Source organism: Onychostruthus taczanowskii, unplaced genomic scaffold (genome assembly GCF_017590055.1).
Source record: "Onychostruthus taczanowskii isolate IOZ18803 unplaced genomic scaffold, ASM1759005v1 scaffold53, whole genome shotgun sequence".
NCBI lineage: Eukaryota > Metazoa > Chordata > Aves > Passeriformes > Passeridae > Onychostruthus > Onychostruthus taczanowskii.
The window spans coordinates 2,098,992-2,119,752 of record NW_024502902.1 but is presented as its reverse complement, the minus strand read 5'-3'; the positions used below and the strand labels follow the sequence as shown (position 1 = coordinate 2,119,752).

Below are 20,761 nucleotides of genomic sequence, written 5' to 3'. Positions count from 1 at the left end.
CACAGAAATTAAATGTTCTGTTGAAGTCACTGATTTGAAGATCTTGCTAAGTTCAGAGCTGCCTATGCATCATTCATTGGCTGAAACATCTCTAAGTTCAAAACTTTGCAGTCTTTTGATCTTGTCTTTGTCCTCTTTAAGTTCTTCCTGTAATCTGTGTAATCAGAAAGTTTTTTAATTGGAAGGGAAAAAAAGGGTTACTCTGTGCTAAAAAGATAGACAGATAAAAATATCAGTGGAGTCATACTTCCTTGCTATTGTTCAGTTTGCATTTGAGGTTAAAGCAACAGAAGGAACAGAATGTACTTGGGAACTGCTTGATCTTTTGAATCTTGGTGGGTGGGGCTTAGTGGTTGAAGGCAAACTACTGTTCATCAATATTCAAAGCTTACAAGGGAGTCTTAACCTTTGCTGTAAAGTCTGGATCCTCACTGGTGGCCCTCAGTGAAGGGGGATCCGGAAGGCATTCATTGGATGTTCATTGTTTAAACTAATGAACTGGAAGCCTCAGACAGACACTGAAAGCTGATCTTACCTTTTATTGAAAGTATTAGCAACCAGAAATTGTGATCTTTACTTTGGAATATATAACACAGGAATTGAGTCTGGGAGGGGACTTACCCAGTTTTTTAAGCTGTTTGTGTTATTTTCATGGAAGTTGTCATATGAGCTGGTACTGGTAGTAACAGTATATATTCACTTATGAATACTGCTGCAGCTGTTACTATGGAGTTTATGCTCTGCAAAATAAGTGGGATAACTGATGTCAAAAATGTTCTATGCTTGTAAATAATATGGACCTTTTTGGGTGTTTTGTTGTTTATTTTCTTTTAGATTCAGCAATTGGAGGTGCTGCTGCTTCAAATTATGCAAATTCCACTTGGGGTCCTGGAGCCTCCTCCAACAGCGGCACCAACGCCAACCCAACTCACATCTGGGACAAGGTGATTGTAGACGGGTCTGACATGGAAGAGTGGCCTTGTATTGCCAGCAAAGATGCTGAGTCTTCTTCCGAAAACACCACCGATAACAACAGTGCCTCGAACCCTGGCTTGGAGAAGAACGCTCTGCCAGGAAGCACCACTAGTAACAAAGGAAAAGGAAGCCAGTGCCAGTCTGGAAGCGCTGGAAACGAATGTAATCTTGGGGCCTGGAAATCTGATCCCAAGGCTAAATCTGTTCAATCTTCCAACCCTGCTGCCGAGAGTAACAATGGACTTGGTAATTGGAGGAATTTGAGTGGACAAGACAGAATCAGTCCCGGTTCTGGTTTCAGCAACTTTAACCCAAATAGCAACCCATCTGCTTGGCCAGCACTGGTTCAAGAGGGCAATTCTAGGAAAGGAACTCTGGAATCTGATAGTGGTAGCTCCAATGCACAGATTAGCACAGTAGGTCAGACCTCTAGGGAACAGCAGTCAAAGATGGAAAATGCGGGTGTTAACTTTGTCTCTGGCAGAGAACAGGCTCAAATTCATAACACTGATGGACCAAAAAATGGAAACACTAACTCCTTGAACTTAAGTTCACCAAACCCTATGGAGAATAAGGGAATGCCCTTTGAAATGGGCTTGGGGAACCCTTCCAGGAGCACTGACACCCCTTCTCAAAGCACTGGAGAAAGAAAGACTGGGAGTGTTGGATCTTGGGGTACATCTAGGGGGTCTTCTGGAACTGAAACAGTCTCTGGGCAGAGCAATTCTGGAAACCATGGGAACAATGGAAAGGATAGAGAGGACTCCTGGAAAGGAGCTTCTGTTCAAAAACCTAATGGGTCAAGAAGTGATTCTTGGGAAAACAATAACCGGTCTACGGGTGGTGGGTCTTGGAACTTTGGCCCTCAGCATGCAAATGAAAGCAAATGGGGTGAAGGGAACAAATTAACATCTGGGGTCTCTCAGGGAGAATGGAAACAGCTGTCTGGGTCTGATGAACTGAAGATTGGAGAGTGGAGTGGTCCAAACCAACCAAATTCTAGCACTGGAGCATGGGACAATCAAAAAGGCCACCCTCTTCCTGAAAACCAAGGCAATTCCCAGGCTCCCTGTTGGGGAAGATCTTCCAGCTCTGCAGGAAGTGAGGTTGGAGGTCAAAGCACTGGAAGCAACCACAAAGCAGGAAGTAGTGACAGTCACAATTCTGGACGCCGATCATACAGGCCTACGCATCCCGATTGCCAGGCAGTCCTGCAGACTTTGCTGAGCAGGACTGACTTGGACCCCCGAGTGCTTTCAAACACTGGCTGGGGCCAGACTCAAATTAAGCAAGATACCGTGTGGGATATTGAAGAGATGCCACGACCCGAGGGGAAGTCTGATAAAGGAACTGAGGGGTGGGAGAGCTCTGCCACACAGACAAAGAACTCAGGGGGCTGGGGCGATGTACCCAGCCAAAGCAATCAAAACAAGTCTGGATGGGGTGAGCTCTCAACCCCAACGGAATGGAAGGACCCCAAAAATACTGGAGGATGGAATGACTATAAGAACTCCAATTCTTCTAATTGGGGAGGAGGAAGGCAAGAAGAAAAATCATCTTCCTCTTGGAATGACAGCTCTAGTAAGGATCAGGGGTGGGGTGGACGGCAAAGTAATCAAGGATGGTCTTCTGGAAAGAACGGTTGGGGAGAGGAAGTTGACCAAACTAAAAACAGTAACTGGGAAAGTGCAGGAAACAAGCCAGTGTCTGGTTGGGGTGAAGGTGGGCAAAATGAGATTGGAACTTGGGGTAATGGTGCAAATACAAGCTCTGCTTCAAAGGGTGGATGGGACGATTGTAAAAGAACTTCAACATGGAACGAGACGGGTCGACAGCCCAACTCCTGGAACAAGCAGCAGCAACAGCACCAGCAGCAGCAGCAGGAGTCTTCTGGTTCCTGGGGTCCACCGCCCCAAACTCCAAGTAATGGGCGGCCTCCAAACTCAAACTGGAACAACGGACCACAGCCAGCTGCCCCCAAAGAGGAGGAGCCTAGTGGCTGGGAAGAACCTTCTCCACAGTCAATCAGTCGAAAAATGGATATTGATGATGGCACTTCAGCGTGGGGAGATCCTAGCAGTTATAACTACAAGAATGTGAATTTGTGGGACAAGAACTCACAAGGAGGGCAGGCCCCACGGGAGCAGAGCCTGCCTACTCCAATGACTAGCAAATCACAAGCATCAGGTACTAATCTTGTTCCTTTCTTCAGCAAGCTCCTATATTTGATTGTAAACTTAATGCATAAGAGAGATGCTTGTAGTCACCAATTCTTAATAGCTTTATTCTATAAAGAAAACCAAATTCTTATTTGAACATTTGGTTCTGTATTTAAAGTGTCTTTAAAATTTGAATCCATCAGTCCTCTGCTTGTTATGCTTCAGTAATTGGCTTCTGAATACTGGTCACTTTGCCAGGAAAAAAAAATGTATGTTAACTGACAAATCTGCATATTAAATCTGAGCTCTGAAGAACAGGTTAAATTGCAGAATCAAAAACCTTTAAGACTGAGTCCAGCCATAAACTTAATAAGCCCAGCACTTGCTCAGTCCATGACTAAACTATGTTCCTCAGTGCAAAATCTGCAGGTCTTATAAATATCTCCAGGGACGGTGACTCAACCACTTCCCTGGGCAACCTGTTCCAGTGCTGGACAATCCTTTTGGTGAAAAGTTTTTCCTAATATCCATTTGAAACCTGCCCTGGTGCAACTTGAGGCCATTTCCTCTTGTCCTATTTCTTGTTACTTGGGAAAAGAGACTGCCCCCAGTGTGGCTACAGCCTGCTTTCACATATTTGTAGAGAGCAGTAAGGTCTCCCCTGAGCGTCCCTTTCTCTGGACTAAATGGCATTTTTTATATGTAAATATTAGAGAAATGGGTAGAAAATCTTTACTTATTTTTAGTGAAAAACATGTAGCTCTGCAACACTCAGTTAACACTTGAAATGGAGTACGTCTGTGACAGTTTTCTTAGTCAAGTTTGGCTTTGCTGTGTGATAAAAAAATACTTGGAGAAATACATTCTTCTTTGGAATAAGGACAAGAAAAAGTTACATAGCCTGGAAATGGATTAAGAAAATATTGTTATGTAATCTTTTCCTCTGACTCAAAGACACTTTAAAGGACTTTGTCTTGATTTAATATGTACTGCAAATATATCCTGTAGTCAGTATATAAACCCCTAAGTTAGATGCTTGTAATTAGTCACAAAAGTTCAAAAATAGGAGGACAGTATTAAATGTGGGGTTCATGTTTAATCTGGGAGAAGAGTATTACTCATCATAGCCTTCTCTTCCTTTCCATCCCTGGAGGTCAGTGCCCACTCTAAATTAGTTGTGAATGATTGTCAATTCTGTTGCACCCACGCTGCTGAGAAGCCAAAGTTCTCAACAAGAAGAACGAAGCAGTAAAATAATGACGTGGTGCTGCACTGCAGTAAACAGTTTGTTGTCTAAATGGTCTGTAATGAAACCTCTTTCTCCTCTGTGCAGTCTGGAGCAAAAGCACTCCGCCTGCTCCAGATAATGGTACGTCCGCCTGGGGTGAGCCAAATGAAACCAGTCCCGGGTGGGGTGAAGTAGATGACACAGGAGCATCGACTACAGGCTGGGGGAATGCACCTTCCAACGCCCCGAGTGCCATGAAATCTAGTGAGTATAGGCCAGACACCTGTTTCCTTGCAATTGACTTGGAGAATTTTGTGTATGGCCTTTTGACATAGCTCACCTGTGGAGGAATTGTCTGAGGCCTACAAGCAGTGTTGAATGGTTTTATAGGATTTTGATGAATGAGTATTAAGTGTTTGTAAGTGACTGAAACTTTGTGTTTTAAGGTAGTAAAAAATTTCCTAGCTAAGCAACTCTGATTCTGGAAGTGCTGAAACACAGTAAGGAAATGTGTATTTTTCTCTTTTTTTCTGGTTGCATACTTGTTACATGCACCTTTTCTGATCATATCAGCAAACAGCATGCACAGTACTGGCAAATTTCACTGTGGAGGCCGTTACATTATTATCTGTGCTTTGATAATGCAACTTGGCTTTGAATGTTTTGTTTTGTTTTTTGTTTTTTTTTTTTAATTGAACAAGTGAGAAAAATTGTAACTCTTAAGAACTGCACTATGTAGTAGAACCTAAATGCCTATCGCAGTGTCTTTCAGGAATGAGGTGTTGAAATATTTTGAAAATTTACTTCAAAGTTAAAATTTTGCTATATTAAGAGTTTTTGTGGGTATTATTCTTGATGATCCAAGTTGTTTTTATAATTTTTATTTCACTTATTTTAAGGAAAAAACAACAAACAAAAGCAATGTTATTGCCAAAGTCAGTAACATTTGGATGTGAAGTTTCCTGTAGGAACTACTGATGATGGTGTTACTGAACTTGACTTGTTGATGCCTAATGTAAAACTGTTTCCAGCCCAGAAGTTGCTTTTGCAACATGTAATTGTTTGAAATGAAGTGCTGTGTAGATAGTTTGCTGCTGGGTCACTCTCCCTTCCTCCCATGCCAATTAAATACTTTGGCCATTTGTGAAACAAAAAAGCTTTGCTTCCTTAGTGTTATTGTTACAGCAGGCTTTTGTGGATGAGAGGCTTCCCATGCTGCCTCACAGACTTGGCATTTTGAGGATGCTAAGCTGATTTTAGATGGCTGTCTTCTTTTATCTATAGAAATATACCTAAATGTGACCAAAATAAGAACTTCTGAAGCTGATCTGTTGAAAATTCTGTTGATTGGTTAATGCTTAATAGAGTCCTTTAAGACTACACATGGTTGCTTGCTTACCATGGCTGGTCTGTATGTGTGCCAAAGAACTGCAACCTACACATGCTCTTCTGTATGTGAGCTGTCCCCTGCTCTAGAGCAAAATCTAGGGACAGGATACAGACTAGCTGTGAGAAAAAGGAAAAAAATCAGTTTGAAGCTAAGGAAAGAAGCATAGATCAGTATTCAGTGTCCACCTGTTTAAAAAACTACATTTACGTATTTCTGCCAGCATTGCATAAGAATATTCTGGCAGAAATAGGAATAAATTGTTTTCTGTAATACCTTCTTTTTTTTTTTTTTAACCTTGAAAATTTCATTTGTCCTATGGCTCTTGGTATCTCCTTACTCAACAAATGCAAAAAATTAAGCTGGTGTCATACAAACAAGTCATCTTTACATCACTGTCCAAATTCATGTTCAAGAGTCCTAGAGCACTGTCAGTGTAGAAAAATAATCTCTGGTCATGTAGTAGCGTAGTATATATTTAAGCACTGTCACCAGAAATAAATTAAAGCTGCAGGGACTACCCAGTATAACATTTCCAGATTGTGTTCTTGACTCTGCAGTGATAATACTTCAATGTAGCCTTTTCTGTGTAAGTAGCAGGATTAGAGGGCCAAGAGGTAGATTTTTTGCACTTAGACCAGTATGTTTCGTAAGCAGCCCTCAGTTTTAGCACCCAGTTGAACAGACTTTAAAAAGCTGTTTCCTCTCAAGTATCTGAATGTTTATTTATGATGCATTTTAACATATCTCTTAAACTGCCATAAAATGCTGCTGTCCTTACTTTCATTATGGTCAGGGTAGAGATCCCCATGGTAGACTAACTGCAGTTCCTGACTTTTTTTATATTCAGACATGTGAGTTGTTTGCCTTCAGATTCTACTTGAAAGTTGTTTTAGTAATTTTATGGAAGAGTAATTTTATGGCAAGGGGAAGTTTTGAAGTGAGAGAGGAATTAATTGGTAAACCGCCTGAACCAGAGTCTTCAGCAGCCCTGGTTTTTGTGTGTGCTTTGAAGGCTTTCATTTGCACTCAAAAATAGTAGGTTGCCTTTTAAATGAAGCTGTATCTGTATAAGAGGTCCCTATTGCTATTATATCTTTAAAGGTTTGACATTTCTTTAAAATAGTTGCACAACATGACATGTGAACATGCCACCAAATCTCTTGGGTTTTGGAATTCGTGCACAAGTTGTTACAGCTGTTAAGAGTGAAGACACATTTTTGAATTTATTTTTTCAGTTCATTTGTGATTCTGATGATCTCAGCCAATGTTGCAGTGTCACATCACCAGCTGCATGGTATTGTAGACTGCTTTTGAGCTCTTTTTTTTGTTGTTTTTTTCTAAAGGTTCTAAATCTATGCAAGATGGCTGGGGAGAGAGTGATGGGCCAGTGACAGGAACACGTCATTCCAGCTGGGAAGAGGAGGAGGAGGGAGGAGTCTGGAACACAGCAGGCTCTCAGGGAAGCAGTTCCTCCCACAACTCAACAAGCTGGGGACAAGGAGGAAAGAAAACACAAATGAAGGTAAAATGCTTGGATGACTCATTACTACTGTGTTGTCTGAAAACAGTCTGACTGATATGTTAGAGCATTATGTAGTTATTTTTTAAGAAGGTTTTGCAGAGTTTCAGCAAGCTGCCTCTTAAACTGGTACAAAAAAGGGGAGGTTTTTGGATTTGCTTTAATATATTACACCTGTTATGACTAATAAATCTTCCAGTAGGTGTCAAATTCTTTTGGTTTGTAAGCTGCACAGCCATTACTAAATGAAAATAAGTATCCCAAGGCTATTTCTCTTCTCTTGCTGACACATCTTTGTTAGGCTGCTGCTGTTGTTCTTGCACAGCCTGCTTGAAGTTTGCATTCCACAGTCCTTTTGGCACATGAACTTCTTATTTCTAACCGTTGGATTTATGTCTGACTTATGTTTGTTGTTGTTGACATTTGGCCTCAAACAGGAGCAGGAGCTTGGCTGTAGTCCTGAGTAAATTTCTTTTTAAGGTTTGTTTTCATTGAAGTTCTTTAGTGCAGTAAACCTTGTTACTGTATTAATATTAGAAGGACTATGGTGTGTCTGCTTCTCATGAAGTAGGTAGGGAAGACTCAAAAGGCAAGGCACAGCAGTTTCCTAAGACATGGAAATACTACTGTGGTATGATAGGGAGTTTCACAATTCATGTTTCACAGAAATTATTCTCAGGGACTTTTTTCCTCTTTTAAAGCTTTTTTACTTGAACCACCAGAAAAACTGAAAATTGTTTCACTGTTGAACTGTGTTAGTATTGGTTTTGGTGATCTCTTAAGGCCAAGAAGAGACCCTGGTTAGCACAGTCCTGTGCAAGAGACACCATGCTAAAGGGAAGAAAGGAAGTAATCTGCCTCTGAATGCACTGGATTAAAGAATGTATTAAACTGTAACAGAAGAAAAAATAAACAATGCTCACAAATCTTTCCAGATTGCAGAATGAAACTGAAGGTGTGATAAACATTCTAAATGACAGTGTTCAGCCAGTTTGGAAGATCTAACAGTGGGCAATTGTACAAGACACAATATTTGGTAAATGTTTCCAAACATGTAAATACTTAGTTATTTTTTCAGGAGATGAGTTTCTCTGGTACCAGAATTTTCATTTTAAACATGCACATCTCAAGGATAAAGAAGAATTTAAGGAATCAAGAAGTTTCTTAAAAATACTTTTATCTTTTTTTTTTTTTCAGTGTGCATTAAAAGGAGGAAATAGTGATTCGTGGATGAACCCTTTATCCAAACAGTTTTCAAATATGGGCTTGCTAGTAAGTAATTTTTTTAAAAAGAAAATGCAGCTTTGTGAAAGAGCTGTAAGCTTTAAATAAGTCAAAATATCAACTGTTTCACAGTTATTTATCTGCATTTGCTATGCTGGGATGTTGATTATAATAGCTGTAGTAGCTGGCTCAGAATGGCTTCTCAGAAAAACCTTAAATCTACTTTGATTCCTAAAGTTACTTTATGATAGCTCCTGCTCTGAGGTTGCAGTTTCCTTGCAAGTAATAGATTTGGGAGGGGGATGTGTGTTTTCTTATTTTGTTTGGTTGGTTTTGGGGTGGGAGGATTGTTGCTTTTTAGTGTGGGGTGGGGTTTTTTGTTGCTTTGTTTTTGGGTTTGGGTTTTTTAGTTTTATTTTCATAACATGCTGTTTAGAGCACTTGAGATAGAAGCTCCTGCCTGTAGTGTCAGACATCTGTGATATGTCCAAGGGACTCATTCTGAATCTCAGCCATCTATCAGAAAAGGAGATTTATAGCTCTGTGTCTGTCTTGGCTGAATTTATATTGAAGTACAACAGGGTCTTTTTAGAAAAAAAAATGGTCTCATTATGAATCCATAAGTAAAGATTGTTTGGTAAAGTGAATAAATATCACATCATTGAGAAAAGGACAGAACTGTAGGAAAGTATTTCAAAAATAATTCTATATAATTTTTTTATATAAAGGAACTTCTGACAAGCTGATTTGTAAAATATTTTGCAGAATTTGTTCCAGTTGTCATCCTGTGAAGCAGGAATACAATGTAATATTAGCTAGCAGAAGATAATACAGAGTTTGTGTGAGAAGTCTAAGGCTGCACAAGACACTGACATGCTTAGGATTAGTTTGCAAAGTCTTTTGGCTCTCAAGCTCTAATTCAGTTTGCTAGACAGTAGATGCTTCTGAAAGCTATGGGATCTCCCTGTCCCAGACTGCCAGCTGAAGAATCCCATGGCAGTACATTTCAAGATTTGATGGCATGACAGGTCATGAAGATGAGCTGTCATTTTGGCCACTATTTTCAGTGTTTGTCACTCAACGGCTGGAGCACAAGGCCAGAGGTTCATTTGTGGAGCGGCTCTGTGTCCGTCTTCTTCCTTTGCTGCCTTTGTGTCTGCTTTCACATGGGTAAACTTGCCATGCACAGCATTAGGGGGTTGAGGCAAGGTGTGTCCTGGGTGATATCAGAAACCCTTGCGTTCAGTTTCAGTTTAAAGTAAAACTTTGATTAGCACAAGCATGTTCTTCCTGCATTCCACCTTTCTGAAATATTTCTCAGCATTGAATAGAGGTCAGAACTGAATTGTGTTGTTTTTTTTTTCCTCCAGAGTCAAACTGACGACATTCCAGGCAGTAAGATGGACTTGTCTGTAGGTGCGTATATTTTAATTGCAATGCATTTGAAATGTGAGATCACGTGTAGTGTTTTTATAAGGATGACCTGCTGTACTCTGGAAGGGTTTGATTCTTAATTTTAGCACTCCTCACAATATAAGGGTATTAATAAAGCATCTTCTGTCTTGTCTGTGAGCTTTGACTCTGGTGTGCAAGATTATGATATATTACCTGTACAGAGGAGAGCTGTAACTTGGGGCAGAGACATCTTTAAGACTGTTTTAATCTTTTAAGTTTGTATTCATTGTTACTGTTTCAAGAAAGTGAAAATCTTTTTCATTTGGTGGTAGAGTACTGTTTTCCCTCCTGCCAGTAGGACATCCCATTTACTACAGCTTTGTGGAGGTGATCTGAGAGGAAAAAATTATCTTCTGTCATTGATTTCTTCAATTGCATGCCTCAGGCTATTACAAATTACTTTTCAGTAGAACTAGATTTTATGTTCTGGATAGCTTCACCACAATTGCTGCATAGCTTAAGCATCATGGGCTGTGTGGTACCAAAGGTAGAACTGTGGTAGTCAAGACTTACTTGCATCTAATACTTGGTCTGGATTTGGTATTCTGATATAATCCAGACAGATGCAGTGTCTCTCAGCTTAGAGTCCATTACATTCTTACATTTCTGTCACACTTCATAGAGGATTCAGTTGTTCATTTTTCCCAAAATTGCTGTCTTCCTCTGAAGTAATGAAGGATCTCAGTAAGAGATGATAAAAATGTTTATTTATATGGTAATGATACAGTTTTGTGAAAGGTAACAGTTTTTTGATCTCTCCAGTTTGGCCTCATGCATCCTCCCTAGAATTCAGGCTCTGATTGTATCATGCTTCTCTAAAGAATGTCTAGGTGGAGATCAGTCGCCGTCATGGGTGTTCAGTTCTCACCTGTCTTCAGATGCTGTGGGTAAAAAGCAGATCTAAGCATATACAAATCTAGAGGATGGTAGCCTGGATTATGTTGATTATAGCTCTCTTAGTTTTTTATCTCCATATTAAGGATCCTTTGGAACTTTCAAGGACCCTAGGGCCTTGAGCTTCTTAAGCTTCTGAGGTGACTGCTGCTCAGAAAAACCCTTGAAAGGATGCAGAAAGGCTGCATCTTTTACCATGATATGTTACACTTCTGAAGTTAAGTGTGCCCATTAATGGTGGAATCCCTTGATCTTAGGTGGAACCATTTATTATGGCTTGTATTCCATTTCAAAGGCTGAGAATGTAACACATCTTTGTAGGTTTTTCTGTTACTTTTGTATTTAGCAGTTTTGCTCTTGTTGCTTATGGTGTTTGTGGAAAGCAATAAGCTGTTTTGCTCAGCCCAGGTCTACTTCTAAACTTTAAAAGTTGGACTTACGAGGTAGGCTTGTTCTTCAGCTGGTTTTCACTCAAGATTACAGCATACCGTGTTTTTCTGACAGATATGATGCCAGCATGATGTTTTCCTAATTTATGGATAAATGCACATAGTTAAATCTGTGCTTGGAGACCACATATGTCAAAGAAAACGTTGGCTTTGGTATGCTTGGAGCACCTTGGCACTGATCATGATGCCCTGTCAGTAATTCTTACTACATTAGTCTCAGTCTCCTTGTTTGAAAAGCGTGTTCCCTTTATTTCAAGTGCTAGAGTAATACTTTTATTTACTGACCAGGACAGAAAAGAGATGGATCAATAACATGTCTGAGGCAGATGTACCTCTTCTTCAATCAAATCTCTTTAATGAATGGCTTGTCTACTTTGAAAATAGGATATAACTTTTCTTTTCCCCATTGAAATATCTCCTATTCTGTAAGTTCTGAGATATAAAGTTTGCTACAGTAAAGTAGCTTGTCAGAACCAGTTAATATTTTGTATTTTCATTTGACAATCACCTTTGTCTATTTTTTAATATATTAGTTAAAACCTCTGCAAATCAGAGAATTCTCAAATCACCTGTAAATACTGAGAAATTAATTTAAAATTTTCTATTTCTAAATTACATTACAAATGTAATTTGTGCAGCTGGCTATTGTAAATATGTTACAAAGCTGTAACTTACGTAGCATTCAGATGAAGCGCCTCGATATCTAAGTGCATGTGGGTGTTCAGTAGGCTTGAATGAGGTAAATATATGGTAAAGGTATAGTCATTATTTTGAAAATGTTTTTGTGGTCAAGCAGAAAATGTTTCAAATGGTTTTCTCCATTTGGGTTGCCTCATTAGGTGTATCTATTTTCACCATGTTGAGTCTCTTGTTAGCAAATGTTTTAGGTAACTTGGCTTAGCAGCAGTTTGTGTCTCCTACTTCCCAGTGCAGGATCATATTATATAATTCTGCATGGAATTCAGATTTCTTTTTCTTTAAGCTCTGTGCATGTGATGGGGAAGATGTACTTACTAGAAGTTTCTTTCCCACATTAGGGAGTGAACATCATCTTCCAAGTCCTTGTTTGATTTTGCATTTTTCAGGTTTTTTTTTTCAACTCTTAATAGTGGGAAAAATCCAAGAACTGATAGGGTCTTTTTTTTATGAAGATGATGTAACTTTTAACCCCTTCTGTGTTTCTGCATGTAGAGAATTTGGGACTTCATATTTATGCATACACAAGTGTTTTAGCCTACTGTAGAGGGTAATTCAAACTTCTCACATTTTGTCGGTTGTCTTGTACTACATAAGATAAAGCTATTCTTTAGCCCCCTCCATTATTTATACCTTTAGTTGACAAGTTCAAAGGACAAGACTCACACAGCACATTTCAAGGTTGCATTAGAATTTTCTATGAATGAGATAAAGGAATGCAATAATTTCTCTGTGAGGCCTTGTTTATACTGAAGTTTAAGCAGCTGCCTCAGCACTAAGTGGCATGCAAATCTGTGCTTCAAGCCTTCAGAGGTGCTCTTCTTATGCCCTGTGTATTTTACAAGGCATCATTCAGTAATGTTTGAGGAGCTGCTTTGGATCATCAGGATAACCAGAGAGAAGGAAGGGTGTTTCTGTGGCTTAGTCATCTTGTGTTGGCATTGACCCAGTTTCATTTCAGACTGTGATGCAACTGTGCCTCGCTTTCAGTTTCTTTTCAAGCAACTAATGGCCACGGCTTCCTGTGTGGAATTAAAGCACATGAGCCTTTTAGTAGCACATTGCTGGCATAGTGTGCCGTGGTTTGATGTAGGTATTGACAGCATTGAGCTGTTTGTGACACTTGTGAGTGCTTTTGCAGAGCCAGTTGTAGCTTTCAGGATATGTTAGAAAGGGATCAGAGAACCACAAGCTCATCAGGGTCAGTGTGACTCCAGTTACGAGCTAAGAGATGTAGGTGATTTGTCAACTGTCTTGTGATAAATGATGTTTAAGGCATCTGAGATGATGAAGCTGGATCAGCTTTGAAAGCTGTGTGGGTAAGCAAAACCCATTCTATTAGTGGTCAGTTTCACAGCTTCTTGGCAGTGGCATCGCTGTGAATATTAATAGATTGGGATTGGACATTAAGAAGAGATGCTGTTTTTCAAAAAAACGCTGTCTTGAAGATGTTAAAGTGATTAGCTGTCTGCTCTGTAAAGGTTCAGTAGTGTTTTGTCATTGGTAGGGTAGGTTATCACCAACTTCCTTTGGAAAAGTCACAGAGTTTCTTGTTAATTGTGCTGACATGTTTTTAAAATGATTCTTGGAAAGACCATCTGTGCTACTAACTAAACACTATTCTTGAAAAATACCAGTAAAGCTCATTTCTGTCACATCCATATTTTAAAACAAAGGTTTTTTTCCATCTACTTCAACATAGCAATATGCTCTAATAGCTTACAAGTGCCACATTTGACCAAAAAGATTGTTCCTTGGCAACAGTTCAGTGTGTAAGGTGGAAAACTTCTTCCAGTCAGCGCTCTGGCTGTTGATAAAGCTTTTATAGAAAATCAATGTCTTCTTCACCATGTATGTTTCAGTTTGGTCATCTGTTATTGACATCTCGTACTTCACCAAGTTACTGACTAAACAATGGCAGGAGGGTGTTTGAGAAGTGTCTCTGTTACTGGTTGGGTTGTTGTTTACAGCTGAAGGAAATTGGTTGTCTGTCTGAAGTTAGAATATACCTGTTCATGTCTTGTGTTTAAGAATTAAGTTCATGTGACTGTAAGACAGTCTTGACCAAATAATGTGCATGTGACCAAATTTTTCAAATGATCTCAAATAATTTCTCAATGTCAAACCCAGCAGAAGCTAAGCAGAATACGTGGAGAACTTGAATAGTAGTCTTTCTACATACTGAATCCCAAAAAATTACAGTGCAGGTTTTGGGAGACATAGAGAACTAGGTATATTAATTAATATAATTAGTTGAAATGTTTGTTTATATCTTGACATAAATTTTAATAAATACTTCACATTAAACTTTATAAAGTGAATTGGCATGTTCAGTGTTAAATGAAACTTCCTACATTTATTTTTCAACACAATACCAACTGTAGCTGTGCTAAATTATAAGACAGATGTAATTATTACCCTGATCTTAAAGAGTGTTTATTTGGCTGTGAACCTGCTGTCATGAGATTATTTGCACTAATTTTTTTTTTTTTTTTTACAGGTGGTCTCCCAGATAAGAAGTTTGAGGTAGATAAACGAGCTGTGAATCTCGGGGATTTTAATGACATGATGAGAAAGGATCGATCTGGGTTCCGTCCACCTAATTCCAAAGACATGGGAACCACAGATAGTGGGCCTTATTTTGAGAAGGTGAGAGAAATATATTTGGATAAATTAACATCAACCTCTTTGTTCAAGATCCCAGTTTTTACCCTAGTTCTCCGCAAGTGCTAGATATTGAATAACCCTGAATGAGCTCAGTAGTAAAAGGCATGGGGTAGTTTTATTGGTAGAATGAATGTGTGTATAAAACAGGTGTCAGGTGTGCACAGACAAACAAAATTGTAGAGAGTGAGGCTTTTTATTCCAGAATAGACTGGTTTTGATGTAGACAAATTCCTTTCTTTTTTCTTGGAAGGGTAAGCTACTGGTAGCAATAAAATTCATTACAGGTTTCATCATGATGATTCTTCTGGCTACTAACTACAGTCATTTACTGTAAAGGAAATTGGTTGAGATCTAAGTAAATATAAGTAATCACAGTCTTCCGAATATTTTTCTTCTTTCATGTCTGGCATTTATTGGAAACACCCTTTCTAAATTCCACAACCCCTTATGCTGTATGTCCGTGTACTGTAAGCTTCTGTACGACATCTGTTTCTCTGTGACATCTGTTGTATGTTATAATAGTGTTTCTTTCATATTCTTGCCTATTTTAAACAGAAGCTTTCACTGTTATTATCAAATATTAATTGCTTCACATTATGAATTGGAGAATGTCCAATAGATGCAGAATGCTCTAGGGCTGTTTTGGTTTTTTTTAGATACAGTTTATCACATGTAAAATGGAAAACAAATTCGGTTTAAAAATTCTGAAGGCGTGTTAACTGTCTAGGAATTTTTTAACTCCTCCATTTTGGTATAACAAGCCAAAAAGCAATTTTGTCAACTCCCTCTGGTGGCATAATTAATAAATACCATGAACAAAGCTAATGCGTTTCCTAACAAATTATGCTGGTAGGTGTGTGCTAACATTAGGAATTCATTCAAAATTTGTCTGCTTCTGTATTGGTAATAGCCACTATCAGAAATTAATTTCATGAGAGATAAAAATGTATTTTTAAAAAGAAAACTTAAGAGTATCTCCTTGGACCAAAGTCTTAATTGTCAAGCAATAATTGGAATCAGGAGTTTTGTCCTTGTAACTGCTATTACAAAGTAACTTTGCTTCTTCCTAGTCACTCACCGTCCCTCTTTCTCTCCTCTTGCGTTCTGTTGCTTCACTAACCAACTCCTGCTGTTGGCTAACTGCTGCTTCAGCTGACTTTGCCTTTCTCCAATCAAGATGGGTGCCTTGGGGATGAGGCTCCCTGCTCTCCCTTCTCCCCTTCTCCCAGCTACAAGCTGTCTCCCTCTGGTTCCACACTATCCAACGTCGGCCTTGGGGCAATCGGCTCAGGGCTCAGTCCCCAAAACTTCGCTGCTAGACAAGTAAGCAGGCCACCTTATAAGATGCATTGTTATAAGGCTGCAACCTGGGCTTAATCCTGGTTAGTTGGTTGCTTGCATTTGTTTTTCTGCTGAATAGGTTGCAATTGTTAATGGAAATTTCAGCTGTCGCAGGTCATGGAGAATTAGTCCACTTTGGTTCCTAGCATCAGAACATACTTGATCTGGTTTTGTTGGCCTCTTCCTAAATCGCAGTGCAACGGCAGGTGGATGTGCTTTTCAGAAGTCTTGAAGTTAGTGGTATCCTTTATTTTAATTGCTGGCTTAAAACCCAGTTAGAGCCTGTTGGTTTGCCTCATCAAACCCAACACTGAAGTTTTTCAGACTCCACTCAAAGACCTTGTATGTAGAAATGTGCCTGTAAAAAGTTGCAGTGAGTTAGCATTGTGCCTGTTCCCCTTCTCCCTTCCTCACAGTTCAAAGTAAGGATTGATTTAGTAGTCTTTAAAAATTCTTGAAGTAGCGATATTACTATGTACAGGGAAATAGTGAGGAAGTAGTTAAGTGATTAAATGCAGTTTGGAAGAATTTCTGGCTATTATGTTCTGCATTATTCTACAAGAAAATATTTTAAGAATACTGGGAAATGAAAGAACAGTGCCTAATTATTGCAGCTGGTCTAGCTTATGTAGTCATATGCCTAACATGATGGTGTTTCTTTGTGTTGTCTTTCTGTTTCTATGTGACACAGTGTTGAACATCAGATTAAGTCCAAAATTTGCAGGCATGTTGTTGATCTCGGTATGCAGAACTCTTGTTAAAGAGAGGATGTTATAGAGAGGAGTTGGAGAGAGATGAAAGTGCAACTGCAGCTTCAAGGCCTCTCAAAAATTGTAATGTGTAGTTGACTCCATCTGGCTCTTTCCAGAATAAAACCTTGTCTTTTGAGCCTTTTTGTTTGTCTTCCTGCATGCTTAGGAGTTGCTTCTGAAGGAGAAGATACTTTTGGTGGAGAGGGATGCAGGTGAATGAGGCAATCCATAGTGCTGCCAGTGTAGAAGCAGGAGGAGAGATTTGTGTTTGAGCAAAAGGATAGCAGAGGACGCACAGTATTAATGGTAGGAGTATTATGCACAGTGTTATGATAGGATTTATGAAATCCTGATATATAAGGGAAGGAAAGGTTTTTGTGAAGGCCTGCACAATCTCCGTTGGGAATAATGTTGGGTGCAGCATGGACAGGCAGAATAGGGAGTGATGGCTGAAGAATGGAAAATACACTCTTCAGAGCCCCAGGTATTGAGTGTCACAGACACCCTGATAAACAGCAGGAGATGGGAAATTCTGGGGGTCTTGAAACTGACAAGACAAATTCATGGCACATAAAGATGCTTTGGAATATGAGCTTCAGCTTTTAGAAGCAAGAGAGTGTAGCTTAATTAGTGTAGGAGACTGTTGATAACATTTCTTGCTTTTTTTTTAAAAATGGTACCAAAAAAGGTCTGCTCAAGAGGCTGAAATCAGGAGACATAATCACAAATTTTCTTGGGTCTTGTTCGTGCTTTAGGGTTTATTACAGAAGTTGCTTATAAATCAGTAAACACTTATCATTAAAAAACTCAGACAGCAAGTATTCTTGTGTTAGAAAATAAACCACTGGGAGAAAAAAAAAACCCCACAACTCTTTTTCTCACTTGAAAATTTTCTTCAGATTTAGTGGGAGAAAAGGGGAAGGAAAATATCCAAATCCAGAATGTTGAAGTTTTCACAGCAGAAGGGAAATATTTGAAATTTGAATTCTAAAATAACATTAGTTAATGAAAGGCCTTCAGAGGAAACAAAATAGCCTTGTGAGTGATACCTCAGCAACCTACTCAGGAAAAGCACCTGTCTTCTCTAAAATGGGGAACCAGAATTCTTGTTGACACAGTCTTGCCATACTTTCAAGCCAGTTGGAATGGAGTTTTTAGTTTGTTGTTTGTACTCAGTTTCCGTTTTCCAATACGTCAAGTGAAAAATATTAGAAGATTAGATTTGTCATGTCTTGAAGTAAGTAGATAAGCATGACCCTTCAGTGTTAGAAGAGAAACAACCTGCTTCTCAAATGTGTGGTACAGTGGCTTTAACCCAGGTAGAATATTACTTTTTTTAGCCAAACGTCTGTAATTCTAAGGGAACTCTGTTTAAGTCAGTAACTCAGCTCATTGTTACTGATATGTAGCTATTAGCATAGAGAAATCCATTATCCTGCAAGATTCATCTTCTCACTACTGCTTTAATTTTATAGGGTGGCAATCATGGTTTGTTTGGAAACAGCACAGCACAATCGAGGGGCATGCACACACCAGTGCAGCCACTAAATCCTTCCCCCAATATCCGGGCGCAAGTGCCTCCCCAATTCCTTTCTCCCCAGGTAAGGAATTTATAGCAACTGATTACTTGTAAAAGTAGAGCTACAGCCTTCAGAGCACATCATTGAGGTTACTTTTACATCTGTCTTGGTCTCAATTTGATGTTAAGAAATTGAAAAATTGAATAAGATAAAAGCATTAAAATTCATAGTGAAAGTACTTAAAACTCAGTGCAAAAGCATTCTATCTTATTCCAAGGCAGTTGATGCTAAATGCTCACTACCAGTATTTTTAAACCTCAAAAGTGAATTTGGGAATCCTATGTCTTATAGAGGCTTTTGCAAAGTATTTTAAAAAGAACAAATAAACGTGAAAGCTTAAAGTGTTTCTGAAGTGTGACAGGTTGCTTAATTTTTTTAAGTAGTCTTGTCCTGTGCTTCCTGTCCCCCCTCCAAAAGAGAGGTTTAATGAAGGGGCTACATGTTACATTTACATTGCAGAGCTTAATCTTAAGACCTCAGGGTCTCCAATTGTACAAGTTTACCTTTTGCTTTGGACTTGGTGAACAGTTCTTGAGATTGTACTTGTGTAACTCTCCAGTAATGCAGGGAGAAATGGGGGGGATTCTTCTCCACCTACTCCTGTCTTTTACTGTATCTTATTCAGTATACAAAGAGATTAACTCTTTCTGTGAGGCACTGTCTCTTTGCTCCAGTGACTACCTGAGTGCCTTTTTTTTCCCTTGACAAGCAGTACATTTTTAATGTGATAATGCTGTACTGTGATTACTGGTTAGCTGTATATATATCAGCATTTTAATTTAGTACAGTCTCTAGCACCTGATTGGTTGGGGGAATAACCTTTGTGTGTGTGTCTACATCTGCACATGTAATACTGTGTACTGTCAATCAAGTGAGGTATTCACTCTGCCCAAGTTACAGATTGTGCATGTTTAAATGTGATGTGTTAGTAAATCTGTAATGTCTTTCCCAGAACACCATTGAAGATTGGTGTCATACTTGTTCCTGTATAGAAATACTTGTACTTCATCATCTTTTCCTCATAGCAGTGCATTCAGGATATATAACTGGTTTCCATGCAGGTTTCGGCCTCCATGCTCAAACAGTTTCCCAACAGTGGCTTGAATCCTGGTCTTTTCAATATGGGCCCCCAGCTTTCTCCACAACAGATTGCCATGCTGAGCCAGCTTCCACAGATTCCCCAGTTTCAATTAGTAAGTAACCTTGTGAGACAAGACAGTTTGCAAATTGTCTGCTGAGTTTTTTTTATGCTTATTCTAATTCTGTTTTGTTCTACTGATATTATTTTGTACAAGTATTCTCTCTTTGCTATATGGGGTAGTAGAGTCCTGCTAGAAGGCAGCAGATAGGCCCATGTAATTATTGTGAATTACAGTGGGTTAATAATGACTCCAAGCCATATTTTTGTACAGAAAGCAGTTGTTTGTTCATTTCTCAAGAAGTTTTCTTCAGACTTATAGTCATAGTGATGGTAATAAAGCAGGTACAAGTAATTCTGTTGCACAGTGTTAAATTAGAAACATTTAACATTTAAGTGAAGGATGTAGTATTCTTGTAATGCATTCATTGTCATTTTTTTTTGAGTGAGTGGAATGAGAAACAGTTTACCTAAGTTCTGAGCGAAGCATTTGCTAGTGAATAGCTCCTGGCAATTATATTCCACTTGATGAGCTCTGTATTTTCACTCTTCCCACCCCCCCTTATCTTGTAGGCTTGTCAGCTCCTCCTTCAGCAGCAGCAGCAGCAGCAGCTGTTACAGAGCCAGAGAAAGTTATCTCAAGCTGTGCGACAACAGCAGGAGCAACAGGTGTGTGGCACTGTTTTTGACAATCATATGAACTGTGAAGTTTGGGGAAATGCAGTCTGCAGTAGAGATGGTGCTGGCTTCAGTAACGTCATCTGCTCTCTTCATGTTGCACTTTTTGGAGAGCAGGGTCTTTTGTATCTCCTCCAATTCACTGTTTCTTTATGTTTACTGGAATTTGCATTGCAGTATAGCATAGTTGAAGCAGTTTTTTCTTTCATTTCAGATTGCTCGTATGGTGAGTGCCCTCCAGCAGCAGCAGCAGCAGAGGCAGCCTGGCATGAAGCATTCACCATCCCACCCTGTTGGGCCTAAGCCACATTTAGACAGCATGGTACCCAATCCTTTGAATGTGGGTCTCTCAGATTTACAGACCAAAGGGCAGATACCTGGATACGGTTCAGGTGGTAAGTCCTCTGTGGAAGTAGGTTTGGTGCATGGCCTGTAGCTTCCTTATTATTAATATGGTAATTGTGTTAGTCACTTATGTCTGGGTTCAGAAATGAGTAATTTATATATAAGCATTAGAGCAAAGGTTATGACAAGTGTCAACTTTGAATCAAATTGCATTATTTTTCATTGCATGGGAACAAGACAAACCTATGAAGAAAGCGTGTCATGGCATACT

At 39.2% G+C, this 20,761-nt stretch overlaps 1 protein-coding gene across 5 annotated transcripts in view; it reads left to right on the top strand.

Moving 5' to 3' along the window:
• Nucleotides 1-20,761, top strand: part of TNRC6B (trinucleotide repeat containing adaptor 6B) — a 127,659-nt gene that overhangs the window by 91,631 nt on the left and 15,267 nt on the right. For all 5 annotated transcript variants that reach the window (XR_005953550.1, XM_041416937.1, XM_041416939.1 and 2 more), the window contains 10 exons: nt 835-3,162; nt 4,468-4,626; nt 7,096-7,274; nt 8,469-8,543; nt 9,866-9,911; nt 14,490-14,638; nt 18,225-18,350; nt 19,391-19,522; nt 20,041-20,136; nt 20,360-20,540. Coding sequence is in view for 4 of the 5 variants with exons in the window: in XM_041416937.1 (XP_041272871.1) it covers nt 835-3,162; nt 4,468-4,626; nt 7,096-7,274; nt 8,469-8,543; nt 9,866-9,911; nt 14,490-14,638; nt 18,225-18,350; nt 19,391-19,522; nt 20,041-20,136; nt 20,360-20,540 (3,471 nt within the window). In the remaining variant the exon portion in view is untranslated. The remainder of the gene's footprint in view (nt 1-834; nt 3,163-4,467; nt 4,627-7,095; nt 7,275-8,468; nt 8,544-9,865; nt 9,912-14,489; nt 14,639-18,224; nt 18,351-19,390; nt 19,523-20,040; nt 20,137-20,359; nt 20,541-20,761) is intronic.